Source organism: Macrosteles quadrilineatus, unplaced genomic scaffold, assembly GCF_028750875.1.
Source record: "Macrosteles quadrilineatus isolate MER2022 unplaced genomic scaffold, UCM_ALF_1.0 Scaffold_1__1_contigs__length_201487025, whole genome shotgun sequence".
In the NCBI taxonomy this organism is placed as follows: Eukaryota; Metazoa; Arthropoda; class Insecta; order Hemiptera; family Cicadellidae; genus Macrosteles; species Macrosteles quadrilineatus.
The window spans coordinates 20,902,915-20,922,675 of NW_026542594.1; the positions used below are offsets into that span (position 1 = coordinate 20,902,915).

General features: G+C 36.9%; 1 protein-coding gene across 4 annotated transcripts in view; it reads right to left on the reverse strand.

Annotated features, from left to right (window-relative positions):
• The window catches only part of LOC129004850 (uncharacterized), a 94,850-nt gene extending 77,713 nt beyond the window's left edge, over positions 1 to 17,137 (reverse strand). The window contains exons 1-3 of one of the 4 annotated variants that reach the window (XM_054433533.1): positions 17,056 to 17,137; positions 5,474 to 5,641; positions 879 to 1,045 (exon numbers count right to left, since the gene is read on the reverse strand). In XM_054433533.1, the coding sequence (XP_054289508.1) occupies positions 879 to 904 (26 nt within the window). In that variant the 5' untranslated portion in view covers positions 905 to 1,045; positions 5,474 to 5,641; positions 17,056 to 17,137. Of the gene's footprint in view, positions 1 to 878; positions 1,046 to 5,473; positions 5,642 to 16,638 lie in introns of all 4 variants that reach the window. The other 3 variants (XM_054433550.1, XM_054433524.1, XM_054433541.1) reach the window with 3 other exon arrangements.
• Between the last annotated feature and the right edge of the window lie 2,624 nt (positions 17,138 to 19,761).

Sequence of the window (19,761 nt, forward strand, 5' to 3'; positions counted from 1 at the left end):
CCCACTGCAGTTGTAATTATTTACTTGATACAACAGCCATCGAAACGCCTGTTAATGAGTGGAAACCTCGATTGTAGGCTATTGGTAATAAAAATGTAAGTTTCCCAGTCTTATACAACACTGATTTACAGTATTTTTCCCGGGTATCAAAACTCAAGTATAATTGATAGACATAGAATCTCCAGGTTCCAGACCTGGATGATGATTATTTAATTTAGAGTAACACATTACTGTAGTTGTGATCAATTAAAGCCGTTATGCAAGTCAAAAGGTCACTTGAGGTATCTCACTTGATTCAATGAATGGTTTTCGATTTGCTTACAAAATGTGATCGGAAATGTTGTAGTATTTGTAAACAACGTTAAATGTAAACATATCAGTGACCGCTAGAAGTGAGAATCTTAATCCAAACAGCTGTTCGTTATATCATAAATTACGTATGTAGTAAACATCGGGAGAAAACTTGATAAAAATCACACAAAATTGCTTAATAGCTCATTCCCTGTATGGAAAATTTGCTATAATAAATATACATATCCATATACATACTTGTACATAAGCCTATATATTTAAAATCTATTTCTAACAAGTTTTCAAAAAATTCAAAGAATATTACTATAATTGCTTGAATTCAAGCCCCAAGTTATCATCAACGTCATGTTTATCATAGCTGTCAGTAAATTGAGAACTCCATTGAACCACCCTTACACTAAAATTGTATTCTTTACTGTACTTCATCCACAACTATTTTAGCAGGTTTTCACCCCACTGTTAGTTATGTCATAGTAGTTAAAAATAATGTGAAGAAAAATCTACGTTCCCTCCACCGATATAAATTGTTTAGCCTAAATTAAAAGCATTTTTATTTGTACACTTACCTACGACCACGGGGCACTCTAGTCATTACACTGGCCAAGGTAGGGGTGGGGGTGATGGGGCGGGAGTCTGTCTCTGTATATCTACGGAACAACTCTTCCGGCACAAGATCATCCGTGTCCTCTGTAGTTCTCGCACCCTCGTTTGTGATGGCTTTACCATCCACTGCCTGTAACAAAAAGTTAGTGTAGTTCCCTACAAATTGTTATTATTATAACGACCAAAAGGTAGAATTGATTAAGGCCAACCTGCTTTTTCTTTATGCATGATCCGTCATTTTGGACAGAACATTCACTTTGAAATTCCATTGATAATAATTCAAACTTAAATATTTAGACTTAATCTTTTTGTACAGTACATTTCTCTTAAGTTTTTCTATGATATAAGTATATTTCTTGCAGCTAGACATGTTATACTGCAAACAACTTTTGATCAGACCACACATTTGAACAATATCATATATTTATTTATACATCCTACAACTTACACACACAAAAGCTAATCTGAATGAGTTTTTCACAAGGCAGGATGCACGATTACCACAAAGAAAAGAACAACTCAACATCCCTCATCCCAGCCGGTCATCACAGGTAGTTCTTTAAAATAAAATTGTGAGAAATCTTTGACTATTGATAAACTTATTATCCAATAGTCAATGGTGACATTTTATAATAAGTTGCCTGAGCCAACATGCAGCCAGCCTTTCTCTTTCTGCTTTTGAATCTAAAATTTATAATTGGCTCGAGGCAAATTTGTTTTATAACAATAAAGAATTAATGGAACACGAAATTAAAATTTATAGCACTAATAACTTACTATAGTTTGTGGTGAGTGCACCAAAAGCCTGTTTAACTTTAACACTAGCTGGACAATGGTTTATTTTGATTAGTATAAATATTTTTTTTCCATTTTGGGCGCCGCAGTCAGGGGGGCGCCGCGGCAAAAGTAATGCAACAAAATTTAAAGAAGTTAGATGTACATAACGTATTTTGGAAAGTTATGTATAACCACAAATACTAGTTCTATTATTCGTGTGTGTAACTGAATGTTAAATATTACGTTGTATTCCTTTATTGAACAAATACATATTATTTGACACCAATCACTTTATAATTTGCAATGTTTTCCCAAATTAAATATCAATATAGTTTTGAATTAAATTTAGTAATAATAGCGTAATAACCAACTCCACTTTGGAGTTGAAGGCTCTGTCCCAACTTAATTATCTTAATATAAATCATTATTGCAATGTCACAGTGTTGCTCTGTACACGTAGCTGCCATATTCTATTTTTATTTCGCCCGACCGGCCGACGGCTGACCTTGGGAACCACCCCTACCCCAATCACTCCTTTCTCCTACGGCAGTCTCAGCTCAGCTGTCAGCTTAGTTTGATGAGTGTATACATTTAATGTTTAGGATCTCATATCTAAATATGATATCGTGCTTTTCTTTTATTCTGTATAACTATTCAGAGTAGGTTTGGTTTGAGGTTTTGCATACCATTGCATTAATTTCAATTTGCTCTGTATTAACTAATAACATATACAGTATAGTACGTTTTATACGTTTTAATATTTGCTTACATTAATTGGGATTTGGTTATCATCAATTAAAAAAGATTTTCATACCAAATTTAAGTAATTTATCCCTAATAATTAATCCCTGATTCCTGACTCTAGTATTTTTGTAAGGTGATTCAATCCCTTTAGGTGTCTGTTTTTGGGCATTAAAACAAAGATAGCGACATCATCACTCATTGTGTGTTGGGGGGGGGGGGCCTGGCAACATCCCGCCCCGGGCGTCAAAAAACAACGCGACGGCCCTGCTGATTTGTTTACTTTATACACTTATGTTTTTGTCATACCTATTAAATTCTATTTTCTGTCAGTTTTTTGAATCATTTTATCATAAAAGTACGGATGCTTCACTTGCAATCTTCTGCGATTCATTAGACTATGCCGTAGGAAGTGTATTGCAACAAAAGGTAAAAGGTAGGACACAGCTGGTAACCATTATCTTTCTTTTCTAAAAAGGTAAGTCCAACCATAGTTAAAACATAGTCCCTTAGTAGATTTCCCATCCTTATAGAACAGCTGAAGCCAATTCTATTGTTAGTTCTGTCCGGTTTTCTGTAGATGTCGTGTTTTGTTTACAATTTGTTTCTTGTTATTTCAGTAAGTTAAAACCTCGTTTAACCAAATAAAACTATCTAATCATAAACAATAACTCGTTCACTAGCTATATAACCAAACAGTGAGACACAAATAATGAGAAACTAACCCTAAAATAATAGAAACAAATTGTAAACAAAACACGACACCTAGAGAAAACCGGACAGAACTAATAATAAAATTGGCTTCAGTTGTTCCATAAGGATGGGAAATCTACTAAGGGACCATGTTTTATCTATGGTCCAACTCAACAAAAATACAGTACGTATGACAGAGAGCTAACAGCAATTTATCTTGCCATTAGGTATTTCAAACATATGCTAGAAGGAAGACGATTCATAATTTTTACAGATCACAAGCCTCTGACCTTAGCTTTCTGTCAAAAACCTGATAAGTATTCTCCAAGACAGTTTCGTCACTTGGAATATATTGGAGAGTTCTCAACTGACATTCGCCACGTTTCTGGACAAAAAAAGCAGTTGCAGATACTTTCTCTAGGATAGAAGAAGCCACACTGCCTCCTTAAACTTCCATGCTTTGGCAGAGTCTCAACCTCAGGATGAAGAACCACAACACTATCTACAAACGGAATCCAACCTAAAGCTCAAGCAAGTGCTGCTACCAGGAACGGAAGTACTGCTTTATTGTGATGTATCCACTTCAAACCCCCGTCCCAAAACAAATTCAACAAAACAATCACAAAACAATTTTGAAAAAATGCTTTTTACAGCTTGCACAACCTGTCTCATCCTATCCACAAAACTTGTTAGCCAACGTTTTGTTTGGCCTTCAATAAAATCAGACTGTCGTTCTATGGCTCGCTGCTGCCTTTCCTGTCAGAAGTCAAAGATAACACGACATCTTCTAAATTCGAACACATCCATATATTGATCTAGTTGACCCATTACGTTTTTCAGAAGGTTACAGGTATTGTTTGACTTGTGTTGACGCAGATTTACACGTTGGCCTGAAGCAGTTCCACTTGAAAATATAGAAGCTGAAACTGTAGCTCGTGCATTGTTCACCAACTGGATTTCAAGGTTTGGAACGCCACTGCGAATAACCATAGATCAGAGTCGACAATTTGAATTCCTCTCTCATTTCCAGCAGCTTACACAGTTAACTGGATCAACACGTCTGCGAACGACTGCCAATGGACCCTGCTGCCAATGGACTCATTGAACACTTTCGACAACTCATGGCAGCCATAAGGTATCACACAACAGATCGTTCGACCGAAGTATTGCCAGTGATCCTGATGGGGATCAGAGCTGTGTGGCGTGAAGGTATGCAAGCTTCCTTTGCAGAACTCGTGTATGGTCAACCTCTACGACTTCCTGGAGAATTTATGACACCCAGCCAAGATGGACATCAACTGGATCCACCAAGCTTTGTAAAGAGCCTACGTCAGCACTTCAACAACCTGCGTCCAGTCAGTGGAACTAGACATATGGTGAGAAGACGTCATTCATTTTTAAGGACCTCGCTACATGCACACCTGTCTTTGTGCGAACTGACATCCACAAGAGAGCTCTCGAACCCCCATACTCTGGCCCTTACCCTATTATCAGCAAAACTACCAAGACTGGCGTTGTGGTGATTAAAGGCTGTAATGTCACAGTATCGATGGACCGACTCAAACCGGCATACCTTTGAGCCGAATACAAGGGCGACGGATGTGTATGAAATAAGACAGGATGCAACAAATCAAGCAAGGATGATCCAAAAGATACCGAGCAACCACCCAAGACTAGTTCAAGCGAATTAAAACCTGTGATTAAAACAAAATCTGGAAGACATGTACGCTTTCCTGTACGATTTAAAGTATCATGATTTACTTAATTTAAATCATTAGCAGGGGGGTACTTTGGTGAGTGTACCAAAAGCCTGTTTAACTTTAACACCAGCTGGACAATGGTTTACTTTGATTAGTATGAACAATTTGTTTTTGTTTCCATAGTAACCAAAAGAGTTCATTCCTGATTTTTGCACTTTATACACTTAGTTTGTAACGAAATAGCTATTTGTGTATTAAGAGCGCAAAGTACTTCATTGCCGCTCGAGAACTGTAGATGGCCGCAAGAAGATTTAGCTGAATGGGGCCATACATTTCGAGAGGGGCAATGACTGTTTGGGCTCGTAATACACACAAGATTTTTCCTGCCACCATCATTAACTTATCATAACACATAGATAAACTTTTGAGTTGTACTTAAATTTTATTACGGTTATGTTATTTGCTTAAATCGTTTGTTAACATACTGGCTCCGCGGCTGTGGTTGGTGTAGAAACACAAACTGTAAAATCAGCTGGTTTTTGCTGATCCATTCCCGCTCTAGAGCGGAGATAAGCTATTTTGCATACTGTTTACAGTCGTGGCAATGTGATCATTTCCGTGCAGTGGTAAGAAAAGTAAAAACTCACCCAGGACTCCTTAGCCCTTTTGACCACATCTTTAGCTTCACAATCAGCTGGATGGTTACACAGAATGGAGCAGCCGTAAGGGAATGGATTGTAGATACCAGCAAAAGGCCTGAGTACAAATGGGGCTGGCACTGCTATGTTCTTGAAATCTAATGCCTTATTCGGTTCCTAAAAAATTGGCATATTTAATTTATCAACAGCATTTATGAATTATGATTAGAATCTACCCAGATAGGCCTAGCATGTCAGCTGTAATCTGAGTGTAAGTTTATTTGTCTGTTATTCCCAGTTTCATAGTCCAGGAGCAAACTGCACATATCCAGCTTCCGTGGGATTTTTTGTGAAGGGAATGTGTGACTATGTGGAATCCCTTTATTATATGTCACATAATGGTGTAGTACCGGGTGTTTACCCTCAAATTGCAGTGTTTGGTTTTTATGACGTCGTAAATCCAAGATGGCCGCCATGTGTGACATCTATTAATTTTATTAATAATAACTCTTTCCAGAGTAACATAATCGGATTTTAGTTTACACCAATGAATTCAGCTCAAAAAATCAAATAATTTGGTATCTTGAATCATTGCTCTATGTCCATTGGTTACCGAGATATTGCACGCGGTAAACACAGAACATTGTCCCCACGTTATCCTTAAGGGAAAAAAATAAAATTGTATATCTCGCTTATTTCTTAACATATCTTAATAAAAATTTGTATGTGGCTTCATATAGTAGAGATCACCTTGAATATGGCCTAAAATCCCCCATTTTGACATTTCCGTGGCAGCAAGCCTGCATACCCACTTCCCATGTTATTCTTATGGTCAATATTTTTGCATGCTTGTTCATTTACATACTTTGAGAAATGATGATGTGTGGCTCCATTTTAATTATTTATTGAAGCGTTTGCAATTCGTTGAGTATACAGGTCTGCTGCTACGGGGGTATTGTAGCTATAAACAAATCTCACAAATTATAGGCCTAGGTATAAAATAAAATAAAATAGACTATAGTTCTGGGTCATATGTAATTTTGTGTGATTTTGAATTAAGCAATTGTATGATTGGTGGTGATAGATAGGTAATGACATAATAGAATCGTGTACTACAGGGTGTTTTGTCTGAAAGTGCTTGGATCCACCATATTGGATATTTATGTAATGCTGGTGTTGTGACTTATCATTATAAACTAGATGTTTACACAACGTGTTTTTTTTCAATTCCGAAAACCGTTTGTAAATATCGTTTTTCGTTTGGAAGATATATTGAAATTAAACTCCCCCCCATACATATCTTACGGACGTTTGATTATTTTTCTCATATATCCAGTTCTTATTATCGCTTGCAATTAGTTCTAGTCTTAAAGTATTCAGTGATGTAAGGGCTTTTATTTAAGCTATCGATCATTAAAATCGGACGAGTTGAGCTATGAACTGCAACATTATAAAAAATTTAACTTTTTCCAAATCAGGTTTTATTATATCTCGGGTTGTTAATACGTCAAAAGGTTCATTCTGGTCTTAAATTACTCAATAAATGTTTGGTTTAAAATTGTATTAATCACTAAATGAAATCTGACTAATTGAAAATGAGTCATGGACCTTTACTTAAAATTAACAATTATTTTTATTTTGAAATTTGTCTTTGAATAAAACAATTAAAGACATACAGGGCTGGTCATCAGGGCTACATTTGTTTGGTGTAAGTACAAAGTAAATAGTGTGTGATGAGGCATATAAGACTAAGACGTTCCACGTCTCAAAATTGTAACACTGATGACCAGCCGTGTATGTCTTTAACCAAAGAAAGTTTTGGACAAAAAATAATTCAATGTTAAATTATGGTTCATGACTCATTTTTTAATAACTTAGATTTCATTTAGTGATTTAAAAAAATGTAAAACCAAACATTAACCAAGTAATTTGAGACCAGGAAGAACTTAGTGGCATATTAACATCCCGAGATAAACATCTTTTAATAACAACAGATTTGTAATAAGTTAAATTTAATATTATGTTAGGGTTCGTAGCTCGACTCTAACTCGACCGAAGCTCATACATCACTGAGTATTTTAAGTCTAGAACGAACTGCAAGCGTTAATAGGAACTGGAGAAATAAGAAAAATAATCTTTAAAATGTTCAAACTACGAAACGTCCGTAAGAAATGTATGGGGGAGAGTTTTTATTTGAATATATCTTCCAAGCAAAAAAGGATATCTAAAAACATATTTTATCATTGAAATCAGCGTGAAAGTCTAGTTCATAATGATGTGTCACAACACTAGCACTGCATAAAAAAAGTTATTTATATCCAATATGGTGGATCCAAGATGGCGGCCGAAAACACCAGCTTGGCCACACTTTCAGACAAAATCCTCGGTAGTACACGATTCTACATGTCATTACCTATTTATCGCCAACAATCATACAATTGCTTAATTCAAATTCCTACAAAATTATATATATGCCTCACAATTATAGTCTAATTTATTTTATTTTCTAATACCTATAATTTGTTTATAGCTACAATACCCCCGTAGCAGCAGACCTGTATACTCAACTAATTGCAAATGCTTCCATAAATATTAAAATGAGGCCACACATTAACATGTCTCAACACGTCTGTTCGTAAACAATCATGCAAAAAATTGTCCATAAGAATAACATTGGAAGTTAGTATGCAGGTTGCTGCCACAGAAATGTAAAAATGGGGGATTTTAGGCCATAATCAAGGAGATCTCTACTAAATGAAGCCACATACCAATTACTATTAAGATATGCTGAGTAATAAGCTAGATATACAATTTTATTTTTTCCCCATAAGGATAACATAAGGACAATTTTCTGTGTTTTCCGTCTTTAATATCTCGGTAACCAATGGACATAGAGCAATGATTCAAGACACCAATTTGTTTTATTTTTTTAGCTGAATTTAATGGTGTAAATTAAAATTCAATTATTTTACTCTGGAAAGAGTTATCATTAATTTAATGAATAGATGTCACACATGGCGGCCATCTTGGATTTACGACGTCATAAAAACCAAATACAGCAATTTGAGGGTAAACACCCGGTACTACACCATCATTTGACATATAATAAAGAGATTTCACATAGTCACACATTCCCTTCACAAAAAATCCCACGGAATACAGTTTGCCCCCCGACTATCAAGAACGAATGATTAATTAAATTTATTTACCTTTAATACCTTATGGTTGCCAGGCTTCTTGAGGATTGTAGATTTTATGCTATGTGTACATTTCACCAAGTGTGGTATCTTCAGGAGCAAAATTTATCACATCACTTAAAACACAACCAATATTTTACTATTTACATTTATTTACAGTATCGGTCGGCAGACGATTTGCGAGCGCATGCGCGGACTGGAGGCACTACATGTGTCACTATCTGACTAACTTGTACAAAATATACAAATACCCCCGTCGCAGCAAACCTGCATACTAAGCGAATTTCCATTTACCCGGCTTGATTTCTACTAAAATATTCCCTATAAATTTTCAGATTTATTTCCTATTTAAATAACATTAATTTTAGTGAGTAGTTAGATTTGCTGCTACAGGGAAGATGTTGAGATGTGTTTTTTTCAATTGAAATATTGATAGCTTAGTATGAAATAAACCAAATTGCCAAATTTGATTAAAATATATCCATAAACAAGCAAACTAGAACAGTTTATTTATTCTCCATAAGAATAACATGGGAATTTTAAATTTTCTCCGTAGTCAATGAACATTCAAAAACACTTCAATATACCAAATTATTTGTTTTTTTAAGCTCTTCAAATTGGTCTAGAGAGAAATTTAGAAATTTGAAGTTTTTAGGGTCAAAAATGAGAAAAACCCATTTTTACCCCATAAAACCCCCCATAAACCCCTGATCCCATGGTCCGATTATGCTGGTTCGCGAACTCGTTCGAATAAATGTAGGTTTACACGTTTGTACCAAATTTCATCAAAATCGGATCAATTTTGCTCGAGTTATCGCGCTAACGGACACATATATAAATATATACAGGGTGATTACCGAGAAACGCATGTTTTTCAAATAACGAGTACTCAGGTAATTCAGAGTAAAAAATGTATTTATGAGTGGAAAAACAGTGTACACAATATGCAATTTCAGAATAAAATTACTTGCAATTTAGCATTTAAAAATTACATTTCTAACGTGGTGGTTAGAGACATTGATAATTTTACGGGTCGCCTTCTGCTTTGATACAGCGTTGAAGGCGTTCCTTAAAACTTTCTACGGAATTTGCTAACATATCTCTATGAATGGCGTTGATTTCCTGGCGAATAGCTTCTTTAAGTTCCTGTATTGTTTTTGGTTTGTTTATGTAAACTCTAGATTTAAAAATCCCCATAGAAAGAAATCTGGAATTTTAAGACCTGGTGAGCGCTCGGCCAAGTGACACCACCAAAACGTGGGCTAACTCTTTTAGGTAATGTTCGCCGAAGGAATTCCATTCTAATGCGAGCTGTATGGACTGTTGCCCCATCTTGTTGGAACCATACGTCATTACGTATCTCGACACGTTGATGCAGTTCCGGCAAGAAATATTCTTCCAAAAAGTCTAGGTACCAAGGTACCGTTGTGGATTCACTGTCACAGCTCTGCCGTCGCGGCTAGGACTCTGAGCTGTTGCAAGGCGCACTCTTTCAACTGTCTCAGGGGTACTAACTGTCCTTGCCAGTCCAGGAGGTTTTCTCTTAAGCAGAGATCTAATTGAGTTTTACATTATGTATCCATCGCAATTTGGTGCTACGATCAGGGGTAGCACCATGCCGTGCAATGTTAAAATGTGTATGAAAGTCTCGCTGAGTCTGAGTGACTGATTCACCATTTGCGTAATATCGTCGCATGACAGACATACGATGCTCAAGGTCCCACATCTTGGCAAAAATTGAAACTGCACACTTCCCCCTACACATCGCAACCACTTCCGGCCGTCGCCGAACGATATTCCTTATGTACTACGAATGTCAAAAACATGCGTTTCCCAGTAATCACCCTGTATATATATATATAAATATATATATATATATATATGAATTTGAACGGATGGTGTTTTTGGCCTCTGGGGACCTCAAAACGAAAAAGAAAATCGGTCCCGGGTCTAGGTCTTACCATGAGACCTACGGTAATAGCTTATTCCCTATATGGGAAATTCGCTAAAATGTACAAAAAAACCATAAAAATATACAATCTTCAAGAACCTGGCAACCGTAAGGTAAATTTAATTAATCTGAGTGTGTATATTGAATTGGGGATTTCAATTTGATCAATTAACCAGTATAACAGACTCACCTTAGGCTCGCTGGGTGCTCTACCCCAGGTCCCCTTTTTATTTGAGCCGTGATTGGAAAGTGCCACAGGGGACAGGAAATTTTTTTGGACTTAAGTCAATGATAACTTTGGCAGTTGGTTATCTACTTTCCACCTTTGGCCACAGATGCAACGCTGTCTGGTGCGTATATCCTAAATGGCTATACATCATAGGATTTAGACACTACTTTGTCTTTTGTCGACGCTATATTTTGTTTGTGTCATTAGTTATTTCATTTGGATATTTCCGATTTTTTTTGCAGAGTTTAAGTTAACTTTTGTTAGTCTAATTTCTGTAATTACTCTCCCAAGTGTAGATATTTTGGGATAATCTAAGTATAACTACAACAAAAAACAAATTTAAACTATAAAAATAAGCAAAGTATTTCTCATCTATACTTATTTAATACGCAAGCAGGTTTTTTGTGACAATTACTCCTCCGAAACTACTGAACCGATTGACATGTTTTTGGTGTCATTGGAAAGAGCTTAACGTGAAGTTGTGCAGGAAACTTTCTTTTTAGGGAAATAATTAGAGAGTGAGGCTCTGGGGCTCTTTAAAGTTTCATATTTCTCCATAAGGATAACATGGGAGATGATTTTTATTTACAGAAATATATTATGTTTGTTACTTGAAAATAGTCAAAGTCTACTACATAATAATTTCTGTGTATTATGACTGTTAATGTATATTACATTTCAATCAAGGATTGTGTACCTTAAAGTTTACCCATAATGGATCTTACTACCTACTTTATTTTAATGCTGGGAATAGTAGAATTTAGTTGAGAATATGTTACCATGATTTTAGACAACTTTACTATTATATAATAATTTATGTATTTAAAATCACAAATCTTTGACATCTTACTAATATTATAAATGTGAAAGTTTGTGTGTTTGTTTGTTTGTTTGTTTGTTTGAAGTTCAATCACACATTAACTACTGGACGGATTGGGCTGAAATTTGGCATGACGATAGCTTACATTCCCGATTAACATATAGGCATATTCTTATCTCAAAAATCCTTTCGGCCTCCGCCCCAGTGGCTCTGCAGTTCCCCATGTTAACCTGCCATTGCCATTGCCATTGCTGTTGTGTAGCATTCATATTTAAAGGGAATTAAAAAATTTTGTCAGCTGTTTCAACCAAAAAAGTTGGTTCTATGATATGAAAGCATTAAAAAGTTATAACACTTACCAACAGGGTGCAGCACTATTATTTATTTGCATTTATGAAAACAGCTAATTTGAACTAAGCAGCAACACAAAACTGTGATACACAATGAGAACTGTCAAAGTAGGATTATTTACAGTTGTGTTTATGTTTTTAATTTTATGAATAATTTGTGATTTTTTGCGAATTTTTGATAATTTCTTCCCCTATTGTTTAGGTAAATTGGTAGAACATTATGGCTATGGTGTGTAATACTATAGTAAACTGTAAATTTAAAGAAGCAAATTTTATCTAACTGTGTTCTCCCCCATTGCAAACTCAAAGCTTGAGTATAACTGCAATAAGCATTTTATACTTATATACCAACCCCGTACAAAGGGGACGGGACCATTGGAGACGGCGATGTGTTTTATGATGATTACAACGAGGAGATAAACATCATAAAACACATCGCCGTCTCCAATGGATACACGACCCCGTTAATAGATAAATTAATTTTGAAACACCAAAACAAAACAGAAAGAGTGAACCAAAATAAAAAGTTCTTATCAGCTGACTATAATTCATGTCTTAGTAATAAATTCAAAACATTAATGGGGAAAAATAACATAACAGTATCCTTTAGAACAAAAAACAATCTGGGACCACTTCTGAAAGAAAGACCAAGTACAACTAAACTTAAATATGAAAAAAGTGGTGTTTACAAAATCAACTGTTCAGATTGTAATAAATATTACATAGGCCAAACTTCCCGCTCTTTCTCCAAACGCTTTAAGGAGCACATACCAAAGAAAACTACCTCAAAACAAACTTCAACCTTTGCCGAACATTTAGTTTCTCATCAGCATAATTACAGCAGCATTAATGAAAACATGGAAATTTTACATACGTCACAGGACAAGTTTAAAATTAACACCCTGGAAGAATTCGAGATTTATAGAGCCGTCAAATCAGACATGGATAACGTTTTAAACGACCAACTTTATTTTAATTCAAACATCATATACAACACTGCAATAGAAATACTGGAGAGGGAAGGGGAGGACAGAGACAATGGGAATGGAACCGACGAGTGATAAGAAAATGCGCGTGATGCTTGACCAGCTGTTTACCCTACAGTCTAGACGCAACTTCCGCATTCTCAACACGGGTCCGCTTGTCGAGTTCAATGTTTTTATCGGCCGTGTATGTGTGCGCACTATGTGTTTATTATTCGTCGTGTGTTTGTGTAAATGTAAAAAAACTGTTACTGACGACCTTCATATGAAGTAATTCATCCTTGTACTCACCTGATGATGACCTCCTAGCAGGTTGAAACTAGTTGTGGAGACAACAATTGGATTGCATGAATAAGGTATTTAAACCACTATCATAGTTATTACCGTAGGTCTCATGGTAAGACCTGGACCCGGGACCGATTTACTTTTTCGTTGTGAGGTCCCCAGAGGTCAAAAACACCATCCGTTCAAATTCATATATATATATATATATATATTTATTAAAATATATAAATATATATATCATTAAAAATAATAAAAAAAATATTTGTTTTGTTTTCGAATTTGTTTTCTAAATTCATATGTTATTTTGCGGGGCATTGAGCCGCACAGGTTCACTAGTCAATCTATAATGAACAAATTTTTACAAACAAAAACAGACAGCTGATAGTAAAAACAACATTCACATCATCTGTATGACTATTACAAATAAATAAAAAAGGCAGGCATTTTCAACACTTTCCCTTATTTGCAAAGTCATGCCGAGAGTCCAAGATTTTCTCGCAGAACTTGAAGTCTTGGTCGAGGTATAGGCTTCATTAGTATCTATATCTGCTAGTTGATATTCCGAACCGATGTGCTTTACAGTCAGCATACCTATATTTATCCTGTCTCGAATGAATATGTGCTTCCGCTGAATATGTTTCGTACGAAAGTGAAACTCGGGGTTTTCACAGAGTTTTCTTGCTGATTCGTTGTCAACTTTCAGTATAGGAACAGCAGACAAACCTATAAGTTCTTTGAACAAACAAGAAATCCAGATTGTTTCTTTTGAACCAAGATTAGCTGCAATGATTTCAGCTTCACAAGTTGAGTCTGCAACTAACTCCTGACGACGACTAAGCCAACTTAACTCACACCCTTAACACCCTTAACTCAATTGAGGTTCCAGGGAGAACCCCCCACACTCTAGATAACCATACCTTCCGGGCTCAGAGACAGGGATTGGCTGATGGAGTGCGCCCAACCGTTGCCCTCACACTGCGGAAAGTTACGTTCCCCTAGAGTGTCCCCGTGAGCTTACGGGTACTTGCCCGATTTCACCTCCAGGAAAGGCTACTTCCAAAGTCGAGGATTAGCCACACAGAATGTAGATCGCACACAGCAAGCGGGCCAAAACCCATAGAACCATAGCCACAGGCAGGTGAGAGATTGATGGCGCACTTCCACCTCTCACAGAGCTGAACATTCCACCAACCTGGATGGAGGAATGTCACTGGGTACTCTCCCCTAAGGGGCTGGCTTGTCCAGTCGTCCATAGCTATGGCCTACTTGCAGTGCCGATTCCAACACCGTGCAGTTACCTCCCCTTCGGGGGCTATACTTGCCCGTTTTTCACCTCCCAGGAAGAGGCTACTTCCAGAGCCGAGGATATGCCTCACATAATGTCAGTCGTACACTACAGGCAGGGCAAACCCCAAAGACCATCAAGAGATCAAGAGACCCCAAAAGATTTTAGTTGGACAACCAGCAAAGTCTGCATCACTATAACACTCCAGTAGGCGTGTTTTAGGTTTAGATTGGTACACTAGCTTCTGGTCCACAGTGCCGGCCAAATAGCGTATTCTTGTGTGACATCATCTTGTGTAGGATTTTCTAAGTGACGTGATAGAACACTTACACTAAATGCAATGTGAAAACGAGTACAACGAGCAACATGAAGCAGGGCTCCAACGATCGGTATGGAAAATCAGATGCTTTCCCTGGTGTTTGAGCAGTGAGCTTCTTTCTCTGTGGGAGTAAGTACTGGCTTGCATCCTTCCATGTTGAATCGAGAAATGATCTTCTTGATATACGCTGATTGGCAGACCAATATATCACCGTCACTTTGAGATATTTCGAGTCCGAGAAAGTATGACACTTCTTTAAATAACTTCTTGATCAGCATTGTACGTGTTATTAAATTTACGGAAAGTAAATAAAAGAAACGTCTTATAACACTTAAAACATATATTTACGCTTATACTGTTACTCACAAGACGGTAAATATACAAAAAAGATCTTTTTTGTATATTTACCGTCTTGTGAATAACAGTATAAGCGTAAATATATGTTTTAAGTGTTATAAGACGTTTCTTTTATTTACTTTCCGGACACTTCTTTAGCAACAATTTCAAATTGTGAACGAAGTTGCCCAATAAATAAGTCCACTTCAGTCTGACTAGTCGCTGCGACTAATCCGTCAACAACATAGAGTGCAACAATGATTTTCCAGGAGGGGTAGGACAAATGTAGACACAGGGATCTTCACGGCTCTGTCGAAATCCTAAGCCTTTCATGAAGTTGTCAAACCGTTTATTCCAGCATCGAGGTGCCTGTTTCAGGCCGTATAAGCTGCGTTTGAGACAACAAACACAATTTGTCCCATCTTAATATCTTCAGGCTGCTTCATAAAAATCTCTTCTTCAACGTCTCCGTACAAGAACGCAGTTGAGACGTCAAACTGCCGTAGAACCATCTTCTCAACAGCTGCAATGGACAATATTGATCGAACAACCTCCAGACGAGCAACCGGGCTGAAGGTTTCAGCATATAATCAATACCAGGACTTTGCGCAGATCCTTTGATGACCAATCTCACTCGATATTTGTCAACACTTCCATCAGGATTGCGCATTGATCGAACGACCTCCAGACGAGCAACCGGGCTGAAGGTTTCAGCGTAATCAATACCAGGTCTTTGCGCACAGCCTTTGATGACTAATCTCGCTCGATATTTGTCAACACTTCCATTAGGATTGCGCTTTATTCAGTAGACCCACTTCTTGTTGATAGTCTTCTTTCCCGGAGGGAGTTCGGTCAATTCCCATGCACCATGTTTATGCATGGATTCCATTTCTTTGTCCATTGCTGTTTTCCATTCAGCACTATCTTCTGAACTGATGGCTTCAGTGTAAGACTTAGGTTCATCGTCAACAAGAAGAACTTCGGCAAAGTTAGACGAGACGTAATCATTTACTATCACTGCTACTTGACGTGTCCTCAGTTGGTATAGGCTCATCATCACCCTTCACTGGAGAACTAGGCTCGTCAATAGTATCTTCAACTTCTTGTCAATCTTCTTCGACGTCATTGGTTTTCTCAATCTTGATGGGCCATTCAACTTTCTTGTCACAGTCTCCAACAATTTCTTGAAAAACGACGTCACGAGAAACTACGATATCTCTTCTCTATGGAACATAGATTCGATATTGTTATTCGCCATCGTATCCAACCAGTTAACCAACCACAGCTTTCCTGTCCATTTTCCGCCTCCTCTGAACAGGGAAGTGGACGTAGCACTTTGAGCTGACCACTCGCAGATTTCATATTTTGAGTTTTTTTGTCTCTGGATCACAGAATAAACTATAAAAGGTATAAAATTACCTGAGTTGCCAGAGTGATCCTGTTAGTCCTTACGGAATACGCGTTTCGGGGAGCTTAGGTCCTCATCATCAGATCTTGTACAAGAAACACATCTATCACTTCGAAAAGGTTGCAAAGAGTTTAAATACATAACACGGACACATAATAAATAAACACGTTTTACAAACAATTACGGATAGGCCTACCGACAAAAACTTGCAATGTCCGACCGCACAGTTGTAGGTTAAAGTCATGACTGTGATACGGGAGATGGTCGGGCGGTGGACTTTTGTCCAGGGCAAACAGGCAGGACATTTCAAACGAGATTTAAAGAACATTTGCTTAAAGCTAGTAATCATCTCAAGTCCAATTTTGCAGCTCATCTTCATCTTGTAAATGAAAACCATAACTACACTGATTTTAACACAAATTTAATACCTCTACATTTTGCAACAAAGGCAAAGTTATGGACGCTTTAGAAGAGTTCGAAATGTATAAAACTACCAAAACTCAACCTAACACATTTAAACGTGTGATGAACGATATCTTTTGTCATATTGCATGATTAATTAACAAACTAAACTAGAAAACAAAATAATATGTATGTAAAGACAACCTCTCAAAAAGACTTCCAGCCTGCTTTAAATTCTGCTAATGCAAATAAGCAGCTGTTTAGTAAGTTATTCAATACATTATAACATCAATATGTGTAGAGCGATTGACAACCATAGGCTAAAACCTAACCTAATAAAGCAATCGATAAATAATTTCAATTGATCCAATTTCCACAATAAAAGTGACAAAACAAACAAAAGTGACGAGATAGTTTTCCCATGCGAGTCAAAGACGAGCATGTAAAACATTATCTCGCCCCAAAACGGGACTTTCGTGACGAGTATTGAACGATACTTTTTTCAGGATGGAAAGAAAACTTCATCAAACTTACAAAAATTATCTGATATTTCGTAATATATTCATTTTTCTAATCTAAACACAATACGGCTGTACAATTATTAATTTTAGTGTAAAATTCAGCTGATTGTAACTTTGTTGATGTCAGGCAAAGTATTGTTTGTGTAGCCAAAGTAATGTTTATGTCAGGAAAAGTCGGCTGATCACTATTTGCTGGAAATGGGCTATTTTTGAATACAGAGTGATGAAATAGTTATTTGTGTAACTAGTGGGCAAAGTGGCACTTTGCGCACACGAGAGCGGCTCGTGCGGATTGATCTCGAGTGCAGCAAAGGCCTTTTGCACTCGTGTTACACATTATATTTTTCCTTCAGTCACTATAAAGCATATAAATAATTAGTCTTTCAAATACTATACAACACGTTTTTAGGTTCAGCTGGCAACACAAATGGTGCCCTAGAGAAAGTAGTACCCACGGTCCGTATCACTCCGCTATTTTTCCTCGGCAAGAAATGTGCTCCGCGTTTTGAGAATATAGTTCCGTATGTTTTTGTAATTTGAAGTGGTTTCCCCGCCTAAAAAAATGCTTTAAAGGTATTTTCTTGTTTATTAGGAGCGTAGGAATGTTTTAAAAACGTTTAATAGAAAAGTCCAGAAAGTTCAGAAATACCGAAACTATAAACACGAAATGACAGGTTAAATCGTAGTTAAAATAGTCAATCAGCTGCTCATAGTATTATTATCTCTAAGTGTTGCCAACCTATTTCCAAGCGTACACGGATTACGTGCATAATAGAACCACGCTGTTTTGTGTTGTTTCGTTGGAATCCTGATGTGCGGCAAAGTATAAACCGTACGACAAAGTATAAACCGTACGGCAAAGTATAAATATGCAGCAATTAGAAGCTTTCTGTACTATAAACAGTTCAAGGAAGCCAACTTTGTCGGGTGACTGTAGGAAAAATACATTTACTTTCATAAACTGTCTAGCCTCTTGTTTAAAATCTGACTGTGGTTAAACATTCAACTGAAAGGAACAGCTGTTAAAATACAATTCACATTTAAATTGGGCCAAGTTCGATATTTGCAATCGATAGTAGCGTATTGCTGTACTTAAATGATATGGAATTTTGTAAATTAAATTTATCAACAAAATGACTAGAGTGTTTACCTCAAAGATATTAAAAGTCTATTTATATCAATGCCTAAGTTACTTACTGGTGGTTTCCTGGGTACTGTCTTCTGGACACTAGACAGGAGCCCAGTTTTGCTTATTAACACCATTCTCTGTGAAAAAAGATTTATTACAACTAGATACTTAAGTCTTAAAAGGTAAAAATTAACTATGTACCTACCTACATTATAAAACATACTAGGTTAAATATAGGAATATTTTACACAGATGATAGTGTAAAAATTATATTTGACTTTGAAAAATGATTTTATAGCAAATCATTTTAGCGAATTTCCCTATAGGGAAGTAGCTATAACCGTAGGTGGCATGGTAAGACCTAGGCCCGGGACTGATTTACTTTTTCATTTTGATGTCCCCATAGGCCAAAAACACCATTCATTAAAATTTGTATGTATATATGTGTCAGTGAATGCGATAGGGTGACATGAGTAATTTTTGTCAGATTTTGATGAAATTTGTTTTAAAGGTGTAAGGCGGGATAAAATTGAATGAGCTCACGAACCAGTATGATCGGACCATGGGAACGGGTTTAACTGGGGGTTTTATGGCTTAAATATTGGGTTTTCTCATTTTTGACCCTCAAAACACAAAATTTCCCAATTTCTCTCTAGACCTATTTAAAGAGCTTAAAAACCGAATAATTTAGTATCTAAAAGGATTTTTGTACAATTATTGGTAACGGAGAAAATTCAAAAAATTTTAAATTTTAAATTCTATGTTATTCTTAAGGAGAATATTGTCTGGGTCTGGGCAGTGCAGTGCATTTAAAGGCGCACTACAACAAGCGAAAGCCTAACCTTGAAAATAAGGATCCTCCAGTGCAATGTAGATCGATCCAGGACGGCTGACGCGCTTCTCAGTCAGCTTGCCCTTGAACATGGTGTTGACGCGCTCTTGGTCAGCGAACAGTACCAGTACCGGGACAGGGACCCATCTCTTTGGTTTCCCGATACACTTGGTACTGCTGCGTTCTGGGTTCGTAATACAGCTAAAGTGCAGGTGAGGAGTCACGCGAGAGGCCGAGGATTCGTTTGGGT